This window comes from Penaeus monodon, chromosome 6, assembly GCF_015228065.2.
Source record: "Penaeus monodon isolate SGIC_2016 chromosome 6, NSTDA_Pmon_1, whole genome shotgun sequence".
In the NCBI taxonomy this organism is placed as follows: Eukaryota; Metazoa; Arthropoda; class Malacostraca; order Decapoda; family Penaeidae; genus Penaeus; species Penaeus monodon.
Window position 1 is genome coordinate 21,361,530 of NC_051391.1, and position 20,000 is coordinate 21,381,529.

Genomic DNA, 20,000 nt, shown 5'->3' on the forward strand with positions numbered 1-20,000 from the left:
TAAGTCAATATTTATCAGTGTAAAGTATTCCTATAGTCCATTACAAATAATTACCACAGACATGCTCAATTCATAGAGATTACTCTACATGAAATTCCCATGTGATGGCAAAAATGTACTTACTCTGAGGGCAGATATGTCATTTGGAAATCCATGGACAATAAGAACCATTTCCCTGAGAAAACAAAAAAAATATGAAACATATACATACAAAATACCACTGATTTTTTTTTCTAATGAGTTGACTAAGTAACAAAATGTAGATTTTGAAACTCAAAATATGAAAATGTGAAAAAAAGAATTTCCTGATGAACTCACCAGGGCCCCCTGTTGCTGGTTTTATATGCACCTCCTGCCCTAACACCTCGGTTGTGCTGCTTGATACGACGATTGGGGTCAACAGTGAAGCCAATATATGTGCGTCCTTTGTACTGTGGATTTATGCAGTACAACAAGTAAACTCCATAAAAATCTTCAACAACTTCACCATCAGACATCCTGAAATAATGTTCTAGGTAATAAAAGACCTATGTATTCTAAGTATGCATGGTTGTTTCATTTGTTAAGCTGGCTAGTTGTAAGTTACTGTATATACCACTGCAGTGTGAACAAGAAAGCTGTCTTCTTATCTATCCTTGCCTTATTTCTAATACAAGTTAGAAATAAAGTGCCACTGTAATCAATGCCAATTTTGCCTTCATTGTTACAGCAGCCACTGGCTTTAATAAACCCTTAATACAACCCCTAGAAATGAAGGACTACATGGAGTGGGGACCCTTCACAGAAATCACACACGAGACCTTACTTTAATCTCTTTCTCACAATCTGTAGCAAATAACTGTTATTTTCCATTAGTGACAAAAGTGACTTGAAAGAAATGTATTTTAGATTTCTTTACTTTATCCTTTCCATGTATTGCTCGCCTTGTAGTTGACCGCTAGATGAAACTGGACCTGTGCCAATTTAGTTTCATTTGTCGTACTTGTGTTCCTATTGTTTACCTGCAATAAACTTGGCCCATCTCGTGCACTCCCCAACTCCCGTGGACTGAAATTACTATAAATGAACAGCTTGTGTTTAACATTACAAGATGCCATAACTGACACTACTGGTTTAATTACCTCGTTTGTGCCGAAAGTACCCCCACTATTTTGAACAGAAGGTGAAATGACAGCACCAGTTTTCTTCCTCAAGCTCTTTTTCTTCTTCTTCCTCTTTCTCCTTTATAGGGCTTTAGATTTTTATGCCTATATAACCTGGATCTCGTTCTGAAGAGTTCTTCTTTCTTCTTTTATAGGGTTTTAGACTATAACAGGCTATACTCCCAATGAAAGAGTTCAAACACGGGCGCAAGGAACGACTCCGAACGGTTTGTTGTTGTTGCCGTTCGCGTAACAGCGTTCGGGAATCCAGGAATCTGTCTCACTTTCCTTTGCTTTACCTTTTTGTCTTGGGTTTTAGGCCATAGAATTGTTTTTAAAAAAGAAGTAAATTCTAGAAAATTACTTGTGAAGTATAATGTAGGCATTCTTGAAAAATTCTTGCAGTAGGAGCAGTTCCTATAAGGAGAAAGTACCATTTTTAAAATTTGGATTTAATTTTCTTTCTGATATGCAGGCTGTCATAAAACCAAATTGATAAAATTACAGGGTCGCTTTGATGTGTCACCCTAGAACACACTTAACAAAACTATACAGTATATTCGGATTTAGGAGTAGGTCAAGATAAAGCTAAGAACAAGGTAAAGCTAAGGCCATCATTGATAGAGTACAAACTCCAACGCGTTGGGCTTTGGCTGATGACGTCATTAATCCTCATAGATAGTGACTGGCTGGTGAGTGCACTGCCAGGCATAGGGCGAGTTAAGGAAAAACTACTGAACACCTCATTCCACACAGTAAACTGAAGTATCAACAATGGCCGCTCGACTTCTCCAGAGACTCTCTCTCTTTGTTTCTCTCTCTCTCACTCTCTTTCTCTTCTCTATCTTTCTCTCTTGTCCCTCTCTCTCTCTCTCTCTCTCTCTCTCTCTCTCTCTCTCTCTTTCTCTTTCTCTCTCTCTTTCTTTCTCTCTCTCTCTCTCTCTCTCTCTCTCTCTCTCTCTCTCTCTTTTAATCCAGAAAATCAGCCTCCAATCTAAAGAAACTGTGTTTTTGAGAAAACGTATATGCAATTAACCGTTCACAATTACAGCCCCATTGGCCCCGACCTCCCCAATGGCTTGTGGCCATCATCCACTATTTTCTTCTTTGTTAATCTTTATTTCGCTAAAGATATAACATATTACAAAATTTTCCTTAATCTACTTTCTCCACCGTCTCCTCGAAGTCGGTGTCTCCCCTTTTTGTAGATGGCGGCTTGATCGCGTCGGGAGGCAGAGGGAGAGAAGACTCAGGGGGAGGAACGACAGGAGGCATCTCTCCACGCTGTGACACAGCTTTTTTTGATTGTTGTTTCTTGTCAGCCCAGTTGCCTGCGCCAGGATAGCGTAGAAGGCCTTTGCCTTTGGTGCCATTCCTCCTGTGGTCGTAAATACAATGGGCGTGGAAGTCCCTTGTTCCACTTCTACACGTTCTCCATATTCTCGGATCTTGTCGTTTTCATGCCTTCCGTGGGGCAGCATGTAGATCCTGGTCCCTGTTGCTCTGCGCCATAGGATTAAAATCCTTACATCAAAGGGAATGCTCTCTGGCCTCGGCCCAAATCCTCTGGCACTGATGTCTAGGCGACCCATCCCCCTGCGGTGTTTTTTGCCGATCTCAGGGTGAAGCTTCTTCCTCCAGTCGGCAGTAGTTCTGGTTCCACCCTCACTCATGGCAGACTTCCCTGAGCATTTGGGCAGTGAGGTCCCTGACTTCTCCATGCCGTATGACGACAGATCCTCCCGTCTTACAAATCATGGCGTGATTTGTGTTGAAGGGGGAGCCACACGAACAGGATTGTAGAAGTCCATCCATATGCCAGCCATACCTTAAAACCAAGGCATAAAAAAATTGCTTATTTAGGCTAAAACTTTTGGCTTTAATAGGTAGTGCCGTGAGCCAGTTGGATGCCCCCACTTCCTGTGCCATCTGGCATTCTTCTCTGCTGGTCCTCTGATAACTGTGATAATATATTATCTAATTTCAGCTTTATGGTTTTCTTTCCCTAGTCTTCGTTATTTCTAATATCGCTTTTTTCTTTTTCTGCCTCGTTTATTTCCCCTTGTCTGGTCTGGCTTGCTATATGCTGCGTCAAATGGCCTGTTATTTCCGTACGGAGTTTTTGATGCTCCGTGTCTGATATTTTGCATGGGTTGGTGCTTCCCTTTGCCTCCCATTTCTGGCGGCAGCTCCAGGATGGCCCTCTCTAAATCTGTAGGGTTTCGCCCCACCCTGAGAGGGCTGGGTGAAATCTCTCTTGAGGGTGTCTTCTATGGGCTGTGGGAGGTGTCCTATGTTTGGTACTGTAACTCATCAGATATTTCAACTTGTGTTTTAAGCCAAAGGTTGAATGCGGTATAGGCAGCATGTGGTTCTTCTTTTTTCGATATTAGCTAACCATTTCATCTCCCCTATCCATCCTTCTACTCTGGATTTCACAAAAGTTTTTGTTTGTTCAGTTCCTAGGACAGCTCCAAGATACTTCTCTCCGCCTGCATTAATATGTATCTCCAAGTTTCCAAAACATTTTGCTTGTTTAATGTTTCCGGGTTTTACTCTCTCTCTCCTCTCTCTCTCTCCATTTTTCTCTCCCCCCTCTCTTCTCTCTCCCCTCTCTCTCTCTCTCTCTCTATCTCTCTCTCTCTCCTCTCTTCTCCCTTTTCTCTCTTTTTCTCTCTCTCTCCTCTCTCTGTCTCTCTCATCTCTCTCTCTCTTCTCTTCTCTCTCTCTCTTCATTCTCTCTCCTCTCTCTCTCTTTTTTCTTTTCTCTCTCACTTTTCTCTCCCCTCTTCTCTCTCTCTCTCTCTCTCTTTCTCTCTCTCCTCTCTCTCTCTCTCTCTTCTTTCTGTACTCTGTTTCTCACCCTCCTCCTCTCTTCTCTCTTCTCTCTCTCTATCTCTCCCTCCTCTTCTCTCTCCTCTCTCTCCTTCCCTTCTCTCTCTCCTCTTTCTCCTTCCCTTCTCTCTCTCTCTCTCTCTTTTCTTCTCCTCCCCCTCCTCTCTCTCTCTCTTTCCTCTCTCTCTCCTCTCCCCCTTTTTCTTTTCTTTTCTTTCGCTCCCACCCCCTTTTCTGTCAGTTTTCTTTCCTTTCGGTTTCTTCTTTCTCTCCCTTCTTCTCCTTTTTTTTTTCTCCTTTTTTCTTTTCTTCTCTCCTTTTCTCTCCGTTCTTTCTCGTCGATTAAATAAGCTCTTTTTGTTTTCACTTATCTTTGTTTTTTTTCTTTCCTTTTCTTTCTCTTCTTCTCATTCTTCGCCAATTAGATGTCCTTCCCCCCCCCCAACTTTGCTTTCCCCTATCTCCCCTGGTTCTGGTTTTGCTCTTCCTCCCTTCCCTCTTCTCTTTCCCATCTGGTTCTCCAGTCACCCACTAAAACACTCTCGGGATTGTCCCATCCCTCTGGCTCCCCAGGTAAATAAACGATGGAACTTTCCTTCCACACTTCCCTATAGGGGCCCCTGACACTATGCCACTCGCCACCTTTTCGCTTCTCTCTTATCCTTCCGCCGTGGTGACCAAAAATGTACATTTTCTCCGCCCCGGGGGGGGAAACCCGACCTCTGGGCCGCAGTAAACGTCTACCCCCAGGCGTCCAGGGATAAGTAACGACTAACCTTTATTTTAGTTATTTCAATACTATCAACAAAAGTACTCTGGGTATGTTTTTTTTTAATCTTGATTTTGTATTTGAAAAATTTTTAATATTCATCCGTTTAAAATATAAAACCCAAAATTTTGCTCTTGGTATAAAAAAAACCAATGAAACGAGGGTGGGCCTCTAGTAACGAATTTCAGTCTTGTTTTCAGGCTAAAAGGGAGGAGTTTAAACAATGACAGCAAAAGCCCAACGCGTTGCCAAAAGTATGAATGGTTCTCCCAAACGTTGTAAAAAATCCAATGCGTTGGCACTTTTTTCTGCTCTACAAAAAACGCCCTTAGCCAATACTAAAGCAGAACACGAAATTAAGCCGAAAAAAATGAACAGATATGACTTTAAATTGTAATAATAATAATAATAATAATAATAATAATGATAATAAAAATAGTAGTAGTAGTAATAATTATTATAATATATATATATATATATATATATATATATATATATTATATATATATATATATAATATATATATATATATATATATATATATATATATATATATATATACATAAAACACACACACACACACGTCCCACAGCGAATGCAGTCATACCACAACACGTTTACCAAATAAACCAATAAATATTTTTGCAAACACAAACACAGCAGTTTGCTACATTCACATATCTCTATATTTAAATCACACGCAGGCTTCCTTTAGGACCAATAAGTCGTATTTATCTCCTTTTCCAACTCGTAAAACAGTTGATAAGTTGCAGTATACCAAAACTCTCTCTTTGCTTTGAGCAATATGCTAATCTCCAAGATAAGATAAATACTGTACGACTGGGATGACACTAGAGCAGCAGCTTTAGAATTCTCAGCAGGTAATATGCCTTCTGTTTCTGGAGGAAGGATAGGGAGCATATCTGGTGCCTGAGATAACAATGGCCACATCCACCCTTCGCTTCCAGGCACGAGGGTCCCTCATGGCAAGTCTCCAGGCAGGCTCTGAGCCAATCTCTAACTCCTTGTGACAGGTCTCGCCGAGCTGCCCAAGCCATGACCTTCTACTAGGAGTCCTAGGTCGACCCACGGGCCTCCTCCACCCAGGATTGTTTCGCAGAGAGACTCCAATGCACTAGATAGTGTCGAGGTTTCGCTTCCATAGAGCAAAACTGGCAATATCAAGGCCTTGAAGACAACCCAGAGATATGGACTACATTACCAAGGTATGCAAAGCTCTCTGTGACTTCAACGTCCTCACCCAAGCATGGATTGACTGAACAGGTTCCCCTAACAGGCCCCCAAAGTCCTGAGTCTTGGTCTTGGTCCAGGAGACCTCTAGGCCCAAGGCCTTCGCCTCATTGCTAAATGCATCAAGAACCCCTACCAGTGATTCCACACTCAGATAGCAACATTATCAGCAAAGTCGAGGTCTGAGACCTTGATATTGCCCAGTGTTGCATGCAAGCCCCATGCCATAGGTTCACCCTCAGCCTTTAGCAATTCAGCAGGGATATCAGATATGCCACACTGATGGGTGGGTCCATCACAAGTATTGTGATACCACTTGCATCCAAGCTAACTGTTGGAGGGTCTACATGGTAGAGCTGCTCAAAATACTCCGCCCAACGTTCCCGAACCCCAACATCATATGAGATGATCTGTCCATCCACTGAGCGGACTGCAGTCATCTGCAAGGAGTGCTTAGAGTCCAGCTTTCTCAGGACTTGGTAGGCAGGGCGAAGGCCATTTACCAAGAAATGGCCTTTAACCTCTTCAGCAAGATTCCTGATGAACTGTTCCTTTTCCTTTCTCAGCAGTGTCCGAGCCCTACACACCAAAGAGGAACACAAGTCCTGACTGCCATTCAGCTGAGCCATGCGACACACTTCAGTGGCCTCAAATGTCTCCAGGGAGATGAAATTCTGCCTTGCCCTTGAATGTACGCCAATGGACTCCCACAGAGCAGCTGGGTCCATCAGGTTTTCAAGTTCTGTGAGTCGATCAGAGATTGCTGTGGCTAACCTACAGGCACACTCCTCCCTCAGTCTGTCCAAGTGAAACACCCTGGAGTGGCCACTGGAGGGATGAGGAGTTCTGAAGTGGATCCGTAGGGTAGCCACTCCAGTAAACCCTGCAATTCTGGAGAATCCTCCATTGAATGCTAACAAGAATGTGATTAATCTCCTTGGCCACAGTACCCGTATCACTATACCACGTCCAGCGATGTGGGTTGGAGCGCTGATACCAGGAGCCAGTAATCCTCATTCTCTGGTACCTAGCAAAGTCCCCGATAAGGAGGCTGTTCTTGCTACTGGGATTAACTCCTGAGCCATGGGGGCCGACAGACATCTCGTCGCCAGCTGGATACCATGTTGAAGTCCGGGGGTAAAGGTCTGCCATGGATATAAGTCTGGCATAGAACAGCTCTTTCACATCGGGTTTGCAAACATCGGTAGGAGCGTACACAGCAATATGAGATTTTTTTTTTTTTTTTTTTATTCTTGCCAAAGCCCATGCATGCTCCTTTCATGAGCATGCATGTGAGCTTGCTCCAGCCCTCCTTGCCAGGTGAAGATGTTCGACACCCATTCGATTCTTCTCCTACCTCTCCTTCCGACCCCTTCGGTTTCTCCTTCAATAATCACCAGCACCAAACTTTCTCCCCTCCGCTTCCAATGACCATACTTCCGGATCTTTCTCCTCTTGATCTCTTGCAGCATGCCTAGCTCTTCTCTCATGCCCACTTGCTCTCTGACCCACTCATTGGTTCTTCTTTCTGTCCACCTCACTCTTACCACACGTCTCCAGAGCCACATCTCGAAAGCATCAATCATTCTTTCTTCTTGTATGCGCACGGTCTATGTCTCGCAGGCATATAGAGCCACGCTCCACACAATGGCTTTCGTCAGTTTCACCTTGAACCCTCTGCTCAGCTCGCTGGACTTCCATGTTTCTGCTAGTCCGATGGTGACCGACTTGGCTAGTCCAATTCTGTTCTTTGTGTCTGCCGTGCTGTCGCCTTCTTGTGTAACTTGTGACCCCAGAAATTTTACCTTTCTCACTGTCTCGATTGTCTCTCTTCCAATCTGTATGTCATTGCTGAGGTTTTGGCTCTGTTGATGTTAAGGCCAACCTCCTCGCTCACTTCTGCTAGCACCTCACCCATCATTCCGCATTCCTCACTGGATCTTGTCACCACTGTAGTGTCATCAGCATACCGGATGTCCCAGTTCTTTCTTCCACCCAAAGCTTTTCCTGGCAGTTCTTCTTGCTGATCTCGTACTCGCTTCAGTACTTCTCTCATGATCTTCTCTCCAATTGGTGTTAAACAACAGCGAAGATATCAGACATCCTTGCCTCACATCCTTCTTGAAAGGAAATTCTTCTGTGCGCTGATCTCCCACCCGCACAACTCCCTTGGCTCGGTCGTACAATCCTTTCAGTAGCCATGTCAAGTGACTTGGGACTCCAAAGTCTAAGAGTGTCTTCCACAGTGCATCGTGGTACACTGAATCGAAAGCCTTGGAGTAGTCCACAAACAGGAACCAGACTTGGTCAGCCTCTTGTTTCTTTGCTACCTTCTGTATGATGTTCCTCAACACTAGGATTGCCTCTGTTGTCCCTTTTCCTGCAGTGAAGCCAAATTGCTCTTCTGCGATTTGTGGAACCAAATAATGTGCCAGCCTTTGTCGCAGAATTTCGAGCAGTATCTTTGAGGCATGGCTTATTGAGACACGAGGCTAAAAGCATGCTTCAGTCTCAATGCCATAATATGCTCATCAACTGGTGTTACCTCAACTATCAAGGGTTGAAGTCGGCTGGAGATGGCTATGGCTACTCCCTGGAGGTGATGACCATCACTGCGGTCTGACCAGTAGTAGGTGTACCCACCCATATTGATCATGCTGTAGCCAGATCTTCTCACCTCCGAGAGGGCAGCCACCTCAACTCCCAACCGCTCCAATTCCCTCGATAACAGAGGTAACCGCTTGTCCCGCTGCAAGGACTGGATGTTCCAAGCACCTACCCGGATAGCTCATCTGAGGTTAAGTCTCAGGCAGTTGCTCCTGGTGAACGCCACCCCGCCGACGCTGCCCTAAATAAAAGGGGTCGGTAGGCTTTGGGGCACACCGTCTGCCTGTGGGGTTCCCTGGGCTTTGCCCTACAGGCCTCATGGTGGATTGGCCCCTGTCGGGGCGCAAGCGGGACGAGTAACTCTCGTTCCCATCCTGCGCCCTAACATCTTCCCTCCCATCAGAACTCACAGCCCACCTCCCTTGCTGGGTGGGAGGGACAGCATCCCTTCCCCCAGCATATCAATTTATTTCAGTCGATGCCGGTGAGTTGTCTGGGGGGAGGAAGGCTGGCAAAGCCCACCTTCCCCGAGCCGCCCATTAACCGCAGGGTGGCTGAGGGGCAGGAGTTGGCACGGAGCCAGGGCATGTACACACGCCGGTGGGCCATGGCTATGTACCTCTGGGGTCTCCTGCTGCTCCGAGATCCCCCGCAGTTTAGCTTGGAACCACAAGGTGCCCTGTTTCCATGGGTGGCCATAAGGAGGCACTGCAGAAGTCTCGATGACGGAGAGGCTATGAACTGGCAGGGGAGGCTTATGCAAAGCTGCTCCCTTTTTCGCAATAGGCTAGCCGGCGGTGGCAGTTGCAAGCGAGAAGGCTTGAAAGCACTTAACACTATCTAGGCTACCACACCATCGCTTCACATCACCCTGAGCATGAAGCACCCACCCAGTTAGTTAAATGTGCTAAACATCAAATGTCATATAGTACTATGGTAAAGTATTGTGGCAAAAAGGGTAGAAATTAATTAACCATTAGGATAAAATGTGTTAAATGTCAAAAGTTGCAGAACGTTGTAGGATAGTATAATAGTGAAAAAGGTATAGAGGGGAAGCAAATGGAATACGACGGGACTTGTAAAAGGGGAAGGGGTTAAGTGTATAGGGTGATTAGATCAAATGGAGTGTATGTGTCTGAGGAAGACAGAGTATCACTGTATGAGGAAAAATGCAAAAGAGCCATTATGAAACAATGAACAATTAACGGGCGATACGGGTAAAGCTTGGTGTTGGAGAAGTTTGGGAATAATCTGGAGAATGAAATAAGGGAACAGGAGAAGGTGGTGAAGTATCTGGAAGAATATCAGGAGGGGAGAGATCTGGAGAAGGATATTGTTGTGACATAAGGGAGGCACGTGAGCATCCAGGTTGGAGTGCTAAGGATAATGGGGATGGAAGAGGGAATAATGATGCAATTGGAGAAGGAGAGGATGGGTATTTTTTGGGAGTGTGGGAGGAAGATGGGTATGGGGACCTTGAGGAGGAGAGATATCAGAAAATACTTTGAATGTAGAGCGAATAGGAATAGAGGGATTGGAGGGTGGATGAGGGAACGAAACATTCTCGTGGATTATGATTAGGAACTTTTGGATGTCTGCAAGAGTTTCTGGAGGGGAGTTGGGTGGGGAGGGCTGAGAAACAAGGGTTTTCTTATGAGGAAAAGAGGGGATAGATGTCCAAGTAGCAGAGGCAGAGGTGGGTGTAGGAGGGGATGTGGTAGAAGATGGGGTAGAACGTTTAGATTGCCTAGTGCGACAAGTGAGGTGGAGGGGTAGGCATCGGGTAAATGAGATTCGAGCATCTGAATTTAGATAGGAAAAGGAATTTGACTAAGGGAAAGTGGGAGTAGAGAAAGGATGGTTCGGGGTAGAGGGAAGAGATAGTGGGGGAGATGCTGAGACATCCTGAGAAGATGGGAGGGGAGCGGAGCAAAGTAGTTTGGAATAGGTAGAAAGAGAAAAACCTCTCAGCGTGCTTCTTATCTGACCTCACGTAGAGTGAGGCTCAGTTTGAATCTGAAAACTGCTACCTCAGATTCTTGTAAGCAAGGCAGCTCCTATAAAATACATTATGGGAGCCACCACAGTGGGTGCCTGTGCAGAGCAATTTGAACGGTCATGACCAGGTTGGGCTCATAGAAGGCAGCAGGCTGTTGAGCGACGACAGTGTTTGGCTGGGTGACTAAAACGCAACATTTCTGACATTGATGGTCTATATGGTCGGACAGGGGAGGAACACTCCACTGATATAACTTCATGGGGGAGATCAAGTCTACGGAAGCTAATCTTGGAAATATTGGTGTAGGTCTTATGCTGGCCTCTGGGAGGAATAGTGTAGCACTGGACTATCACTGCATCACAGAGGTAGCACTGTGGGTAGGAGGATAAGAATGAAGAGTAGTAATAAGGGGGGAGGGGTAGACAATGAAGAAGACTGTACAGGAGATGTAGTAGAGGATGTTGGGATAGAGAAAGGGATATATTTTGAAGGTTGAGTAATGACCTGGGTGGATAATTCGGACTGGACAAAATTGACAGCAAACATTGAGGAGGAGGTATTTGTATCAGTGGTCGGGGCCGTGGTCAGTGGAGAGGCAGGGGTTGGGAAACCAGATAAACCAAATTTACAAAGGCTAGTTGATAAAGGAGCAAGCCTGTAATAAGGGTAAAAAAAATCTTAATTTTATTTGGCCATGGTGAGCCTGAAATAAGTAGGGAGAAGAAGCAGTCTACCCCTCATGGCCCCCATAAAGGGTAAGGGCTAGGTGATTAACCAAGGGCATACTGTGCTCATGGCTCCCAGAGACCGTTCAAGACTGACACATAGCCAGGCTTTCATCGTTTCAGCACGGCTCTCACACCTTAGGAAGTGGATAGAAGAGCAGGAAAAGGAAAGGGGGAGAAGAAAATGCAAAATTAGTTGAGGCAAGGGCTGAGGTCCAAGGTCCTAAGCCCCCTATGGCAACAAGCAAGGGATTAGAGAGGCCCGAGATAGCAAGTTCGGTGTAGCTATTGGGTCTTAATTTACACATGACTTTATAGATCAATAACTGGTGCAAGAATCTGGTATTCTGAAGAAACATAGTAGTAAAAGATTCTTTATAGGCATATGGATGAACACGCTAACATCCTCATCTCTCTGTATCAAGATAACCTTAAAATCAGGGCTGAGGTATCAATGTCTACCTCACAGAGGAGCAGAAAGTATGGGAGCTGAAATAAGAACTTCCTTGAGGGTCTATTTTTTCCTGCCAGGTTGGAAAATAGTTGTCGCTATCCTGTTGCTCCTGAAATAGCTACAGGCTCCCAGAAATGTGATTTCTTTTACACTCCTGGGTCTCTTCATCTCCTTGTGTGCTATGTATCATGCAGCAGCAGCAGTCTCGTCTAGCAATCAATTTCCACTCACTGCCAGTGGATCGTAATCCCGTCCATTCCTTGCACACGGGGTAATTTAGAAACAAAATGAAACACACAGCCTGTCACACCAAGAATTACCATTGTAACAAATGGAATATAATATAATTGATGGCATCCATCTTGGCAAAAGTATACTTAATCAGGTTAACTTGAGATCAGCATCGTGCAAGAACTGGAGGGTCTCGTACATGGGATTCATATGGCTCTCAAAAGTAGACACCACCACCCCATCATTAAGATTGACCAAGGTGAGATGGCCCAACACAGCAGACAGGGACTAGGGTTCTGATGACACGAACTTCAGGAATGATGGATGCACCTCCTTGTGTAATATTAGGGTGGATATTTTGACTAATGGGATGGTTAGGTAATATTTGCATAGAATATATTTTGATGTGCTGCCAAGGATTCCTTGTATCATATTCACATTTAGAATAAATTTTGATATGTGGTAAATTATAATTTTGATAAAATCAGCCCAATTTTTTTCATTTTCTGTTCTTATGAACTAAAGAGGAAGTTTGTAGCACAGTCACTTTTGAAACATTGGTTGTCATATGAATAAGTCCAATGAGAGATAATATTATGGTGCATAAGATCACTTATTGTCCAAGTATTGATCAGAGAAATTTAGAAGTCAGAATCAGTAGGTATACAGACTCCAGTGCACTACAGCAGAGATAGCCTTTATATAGTAATGGCAGCCATAGTATACATTCCACTGTGCATTGGTTTCTTGTGCCCAGAAAGGGATATAGTCAGCAGGGAAATGACCCATGGTATCTAAGAATTTCAGCCTGTTGACCTCCCATTCCACTTTGAAATGGATGATGGGAAAGAGAAAGTTTGTTAGTAAGTATGTGAAAAGGACAATCATGAGACTAGAGACATCGTTGACATACCTCAACCACAATCAGAAGGACGAAGGGGGATGGAAGTATTCCATAAACAAGTTAAGAATAGAGGGAGAGAGGAGAGCCCATGGTAACACCAAAGGGCTGGGAATAATATTGTCCTTTGAAGGAGAACTTCAGAGTGCATGCCTAGATTAACCTACTGGAGGAAGAAGTCGATGGCAAAGAAAGACGGGGATCCTCATGGACAACTTCCCTATGATAAAAGGGACATCATCAAGCAGAGCATTGATGAAAACTAAGTCAACATCCAAACTAATCATAGTTGCAGACAAGGGAAGTGAGACTGAACCAACCAGCATGCAAGAGGGATTATCACAAAGCCTTGGGAGGAGATAATGACCATGGCTGGTTTATGGGTCTCAGGCATCCCTCTGAAGTAAGGAAGATAACCCAGAACCTTTGGTAGAGGTTCACCTCAGGGCAACCAGATGCCACCTGCTTCATGACAGTGAATAGTCGCAATGCATTTGCTGATTATGTAAACATGGGTGGAAGTATATCCTAGGCCTTCCACAGGTAAGAAGCACTGTTGAAGACCACCACCGAGTTACTCTTATTGGAAAGCTAAATGTTGACAGCCTCCATGCCAGATTCTGCCCAGTCTGTAACACTAGGGGATAGTAGGGCTTAAGATAAAGAATGGAATGAGAGCTGAGTTAATACATGACGACATCAGTGAGGGAAAACAACTATGAGAGGTGAGGTTGTAAAGCTTCTGGAAGTAGCAGGCATGGATGGCGAAGAGGGACCAGGCAGAATCATAAGTGGTGTCGACCATGAAAAGAGAGGCATGTATTGGGAGCTGCTTCTTCAGAAAATCATGTTGTAGACATAAAATCTACTATCTCTGTTACCTCCATCACCCTCTCAACTGCAAACTTACATTTCACCAAGGTGGGTAGGCACCTTTGCCATTCATCATACACTATGTGATAAACAGTATATTGAGTCTCAAGTGTATTTCTTAACATAGGTATACTATGTCCAAGGGACACACCAACAGTGCCCTTCTTCTGCCATTAATGGGACACAAGCCATCAGGTGGACTAGTGCATTATTTCTGCTTCTGCTGATATCCACACTCGCAAATTCATGCCTGACAAATAAGCTGCCCAATTTCAATCTTAACATCGACCACCCTTCCCATAGACCCTTCAACCTGATGTGACCTGGCTTTGTTTCCATTTAGCTGTCCTCTCCTGCCCTTCTTGCTTCTCCTTTTCTCTTTTATATACCTTCCTCTCCTTTGCCTCCTCAGACCTGAAGATTAAATTCACAGGGATTTGGAACTTGTTGTCTCAACTTTCAAAAAAATCTTAAGCAATTTGTGTATAGAGTATTCCTTAACACCTTCAGTTGTAATGCAAATATATGTTATCCCATAATCTAAATATCTAATTTACTGTCATTAATATTTTTAGTCATAACTTATTAGATTTATCTAAAGGTTCACTGGAATGAGCATTTGCAGTATGAAATTAATACTCATGTTAAACAGCCTATTATGGGTGCATAATCTGTGAGGAACTTGTAATGCCTTCAACTAATGATAAAAAAGAATATGGTTAACTTGAATCAGCTCGACACAACCCATAAATTTTTTTTTCATAATATTTGCTTTAATGTGGACATTGCAAGCATGTTTTGATTTATTTAATGTGTATAGTATTGTCAGCATAAAATACTGAAAGAATCATGCATCATACTGTCCTCTCAACAATGGCCTACACGAGAAGTGACCCAAATAACTATAATGCAATATGATATGAAATGCTTTCATTAGACAGAATCGGCTGGAACATTGCTTTGGCTCTGCAGATCTATTTCCCTGTCAAGCAGAAAATTCTGCATTGGGTAATGGACACTCATTCTTAAATTTTGTCTCTTCCATGTTTCTAATAAGATGGAACATAAATGACTTTCCTGAAAATATTTTGATTTTGAAAATCTTACCTATGACATTTGTATCCATTATCATAAATAGTAGGAGGTAGATTCTTATGTTAATGTGTACATCTGAACATTGCCATATTTAATGTAAGCTCCAGTAACTCTTAAACTATAATAAAATGAGTATTAGCAATATCCCTGCCAGCACTAGCACATGCCTTGCTGTAGTGATTGTAAAACTGCTGAAAATTATGGCCAGTTTATGTTTCCTGATTTGCATTACTGTTTCTGTAAAGAAATTGTGAAAACATGTTTTGTTTTTTTATATGCCTTACCAGCTTCATATTTCATTCTGATCACCAATATTGTTTTTTCTTATACAAGTCACTGGTTAAACAAAAAGTGCAAGAGAGAAGTGTCACAGACTCATTGAAAGCTCCAGGAGCATAACCCATTTTCCACCACAGTTACATTTAATAATAGTTTGTAGATTATGAATGTCACTAAATACTGAATTCCAGACTTGAGTGCAGGACCAAATAAGAAAAAAATGCAGATGGCTGAAGCAAAGTATGGCAAAAGAATTTTTTGCAAGGGTTTCCTTGAAATATCCCAAATTTACACAAAGGGAATTTCTGACTGAAGATGAGATTGGTTACATTCCCTTCAGAAAGATAATTGTCACGATGTGCCAATTTCACTTATTTAAATTTTCATAGTTATCTCGCAAGATTGCGAAAAAGATAAAAAAAAAATTTTACAAATATTTACATGTAAATATTTGCAAGACTGACATAGAGAAAAAGAGTGAAATATACATTTGACTACTGTCAAAAAAGAAGAAGATGAAGAAGAAGAAGAAAATAATGCCTAATTTTTCTGTCATTATAAATCAAAAACTAACAATTCATAAAAAAAGAATTAAAGAGTGAAAAGCAGAAATTTCTAAACAAAAATCAAAACTGAAGAAAAGGAAAAGGACCCCTTACTTTCCGCAATAAAACATTTAATCGGTTCAGGTACAATGCCATGGCCATGCAAGTGCCATATTGCTCCTGTGTAAGGCATTTATGTTACGTGTAGGAGCTACTGCATACATTATGGGATATGTACCTAAACTGTTGGACTTATAGTTACTGATGCTTTTTGAACTCAAAGAAAGGGAATTTTATTATGAGTGACATTCTTGATAAAGGAGACATGCTTACTCATTATTCCAAACAGAACATGATCTTTAACATGAAGCACAACGAAGACCTTTTGTAAAAACTTTAGATGAAGAACCTTATATTAGACAAAAAAAAAGAGAAAATACTACTTTTAATTATGACTGCCATTCTGATTGTGATAATAATTACAAGTTGCTCCACTAAATTGCTATATTTGGTGTTGCTGTCAGACCAGAATACCAGATAAAAGAGGAAGACTTGCTGTATGACAGTGCATTGCAGGATGTAGCTCTACTATGTATGCCCAACAACCAATCTCTGGGATTTTGAACCCTGTAACACCATAAAGAATGCTAGGCTTTGAAGATTCACATTCAATTCAAATGTGTTCGGCAGGGATTTATATTCTGATAGTACTATATATAAGATTAAAATTTTAATTTAGTAATTGAATTTCCTCCATCCAATTACTATTTACACTCATGATCTATGTCCATCAGTTCCCTGCAGTCAAAAGGAACAAAATCAACAAACATAATAAATTTCCATTTTATTGGAAATTAAAAGAAACCTTACAATATGTACACTTAATTTTATGATTCATCATGTATATTTGCTTGTAACTTTATTCCAACTTTCTATGCAACAATTCCCCTAGACTTTGGTCTATAAGAAGCAAAGCCATCCTTTTTCACAACTGGCATCTTGGGAGGTTGCAGTGAAGCTTTTGCAGCTACTCTTCGTCCTCCAATATCTATTTCAAACCTGGAATTTCCAAGGATGTAATCTGTAGACATCACTCTTCCATCTGGGTGCTTTACCCAACCCAAACACACCATCTTGTTTAAAGTGAATCCAAATCTGTAAAGACCAAAATAAATCAGTTTTGATTCTTTTACTTTTTTATATCTAAGTATGTGGAAGTGAAGGAGAAGGACTGAGAGAGTAAAAGAGACAGTTTGTAAATATGAAAAAAAGAAGCACTGGAATCCAAGACAATTTTTATCTAGACCACTTTAATTTCGCCAAGATTTGTTCATGTTTACGCTAACCCATAGCACGCAAGTGTTGCCACCGACTCCCAACAACTGACAAAATATAAATTAAGCATAAAGAGTCTCTTGCTATAAACAAGAGACATGGGGATAGGGAGGAAGGAAAGGAGAGAAAGAAAGGATGGTTTTTAACCATTTCATGGTCCTTTATTAAGGTGATACCATAACGCTTATGATAACAGTGGTATACCACTTGGAAAGCAAAACTGTGAGTGTCATGTAATAATTTTGAAAAAGAAAAAAGAAAATGAGAAAATATCTTAGAATGAATTACCTTCTTTTCATAATCAAACAGAAATTATGCATACATACGCAGTAGATGTTGTGTTCCCCACATAGATGTTATTGCGATAGATAGGTTCACCTCCCCATGGCCAGGTGTCCTCATCAGGGTCAAAGGTGTCTTCCAAAGTGAAGTGAACTAATCGTTTGGATATACCTTGATTTGCTTGTCTCATTAGAGCAAATTTGCCAATAAAATATTCTTTCTGCAAGAATAATTACATATTTAATCAATGGCTTACCAGACAGTTTGTTAATATATTTACAGGAATCAAAAAGGAGGAATCTTTATATATATATATACAAGTTAACTTACATTCAGCTTGACCTTATATCCACGTCCAGCTTCATATGGAGTTACTGTAGAATCTAGTTCCTCAGCCCAGAATGGAATGAATTTCTCAACTCGTAGCGCCCTCATTGTCATCATACCTACATTTCGGATTCCATAATCATGGCCAATCTATATGAAAAAAAGAAAAAGAAAAAAGGTTGAGTACAATGGTTAAAAAGAATGCAGAGGATACACCATACTTTGCTTATAAGTATTATATATTTCATATCGCTTTGAACCGGCATAAAACTTCTGAGTCAGCCAGACAGTATAAATAAAAGATTTCATAAGCTTATGCTACTGCCAAAGTATAAGACACATGAAAATATTAGCAAAATATATATAACATTCATAATCCTTTACATGAATTATATTGTTATAATTCATGTAAAGGAAGGAATAGCATACAACTTACTGTTAATTTTTTTTTTTTTAACAATGCAAAGCATATGAATCAGAAAATATGGTAATTAAAGTAAGCATTCTAATACTAATCCATTTAGTCACATGAATATTCACCCAAGAAATTATTTAAGATTAAGCACATGTAAAGGAAGGGTACACTAGCATTATTCAAAATGTGGGAATAAATGCATGTCTTACCTTCATCAATTGACTGTATATATGAAGAGTGTACTCTGATGGAATGAGTAACGTATATCCTGGTTCTCCAACTTGAGTAAATGACAAAACTATCACTCCAGAAGCATAGGCAATATTAATTTCCTGTAATTTAAACAATAATAATAATAATAATAATAATAATAACTTGCCATTACAAGTGTCTATTGCAATTAGGGAATATTTCATTTGGAAATGTATGAGCACTGCCCCATTCACTATCCCTTCAACACCTACCTTAGCCATGTGGCCATAAAAGTTGAGGTCTGTGTTGCACATAAGTGACAACATTTCCTTTGACTTTGGCCCAACAACACAAAGTACTGTGTACATGGATGTTATATCTGACACTGAAACACAAGCTTCTGCAGTAATCTGTCTTCTCATCCAATCCATAATACGAGTTTGCTGGGTTGTTGGTGCTAACATCAAGTACCTAGAATAGATCGAAAATCAGTATACAAACAATGAAGAATATTGTATATAGGCATACAATTTATAGTTTCACTACTGCTATTGTATGCTCAGACATGAATGACTGTATATCTGTGTGACCTTTCTGAATGAGCCATTGGTGTATCCTAGTCAAGGGGTCTCACAAACTCAAAAGAAAAGTGTTATTGGTAACCAAATTGATCTCATCTTCACTCCCATGATGATGCTAACAGGGTTTCAAAATTTTGTGTAGAATCATATTAGGAATAAGTTGCTCACATTATTTCAATCTCTATACAATTAGCTATTGAGTTAACTTGCTATGTAATAACTCACAGATACAAGCACAAACTGCTTGAGTCTACTATGCTCCTTCTAGGTGGAACAGCAATGTATGGCACCTCGAATATCTTTAGTTCAACCACACCATACTAAAGAGAGTTTGTCCAAATATTCTGGTGATCTACCTCAGTCATTACTATTCTTTTGTTCTGGTTGATATTCCCACTATATATTCGGGGTCTAGGTAAATGTTTATCTAGTGACTGTAACAAACTAACTGACATTTCCATTTCATATTTCGATAAATCATTCAGACGATATGGATCAGAATAGAATAACCTAAGCGAAGCAAAGCTATTATTTTTGTTAAGAACACAAGGAAATGTGGAACATCAAAAAATCCATCTTTCTATCTATACTTTCAATCACATTCAAAGCATTCAAGTTCTAGCAGTCCTCTAGAAAAATAAGGATAAGAATCATTTGATCAAATAATAATATTTAAAAATGCAAAACTTTCAAGCCTTTTTGCATACATTTAGTAAATATCATTAGTTACTGTTTGTTTCTTGTGAACCATTTGCACATTTAAAATAAAAACTACAAACAGAATTAAATATTTCAGAATAGCCATATCTGCTTATTTGCATTTCTGCATTCATAAAATACATTGCCAGTCATTGCTATTATTTTTCTTTGGAAAAACGTATACTAACCTGATAACTAGGCTTTCCTACATTACCAGTACTAATTCATTTCAGCATAAGTCTACTACTCTGCATTTCCTTTAGGCTCTCCCATACTCATAAAAAAACAACTTGCCTGTTATCTGCTCTCCTTATAAGAAGACAGTCATTTTCATAGCCACCGCGTTCATTGAGCATGCCTGTGTGAATCACTCCGCCCACTGGCATATTCACGTCATTGCAGGACAACTTCTGCATGTATTCAACTACCTGATTCCCTGCTGACTGGATAATTGATAAATAGA

The 20,000-nt window shown here is 41.2% G+C and overlaps 2 protein-coding genes across 2 annotated transcripts in view; both read right to left on the minus strand.

Annotated features, from left to right (window-relative positions):
* LOC119574341 (structure-specific endonuclease subunit slx1-like) overlaps positions 1-1,393 on the minus strand; it is a 3,021-nt gene extending 1,628 nt beyond the window's left edge. The window contains exons 1-3 of the mRNA XM_037921537.1: positions 1,122-1,393; positions 319-498; positions 124-175 (exon numbers count right to left, since the gene is read on the minus strand). Coding sequence (XP_037777465.1) covers positions 124-175; positions 319-497 — 231 coding nt within the window. The 5' untranslated portion in view covers position 498; positions 1,122-1,393. The remainder of the gene's footprint in view (positions 1-123; positions 176-318; positions 499-1,121) is intronic.
* Positions 1,394-16,537: 15,144 nt separating this feature from the next.
* Positions 16,538-20,000, minus strand: part of LOC119573912 (pyruvate dehydrogenase phosphatase regulatory subunit, mitochondrial-like) — a 28,708-nt gene continuing 25,245 nt past the window's right edge. Inside the window, exons 15-20 of the mRNA XM_037921017.1 lie at positions 19,832-19,980; positions 18,530-18,728; positions 18,275-18,397; positions 17,654-17,800; positions 17,368-17,543; positions 16,538-16,861 (exon numbers count right to left, since the gene is read on the minus strand). Coding sequence (XP_037776945.1) covers positions 16,639-16,861; positions 17,368-17,543; positions 17,654-17,800; positions 18,275-18,397; positions 18,530-18,728; positions 19,832-19,980 — 1,017 coding nt within the window. The 3' untranslated portion in view covers positions 16,538-16,638. The remainder of the gene's footprint in view (positions 16,862-17,367; positions 17,544-17,653; positions 17,801-18,274; positions 18,398-18,529; positions 18,729-19,831; positions 19,981-20,000) is intronic.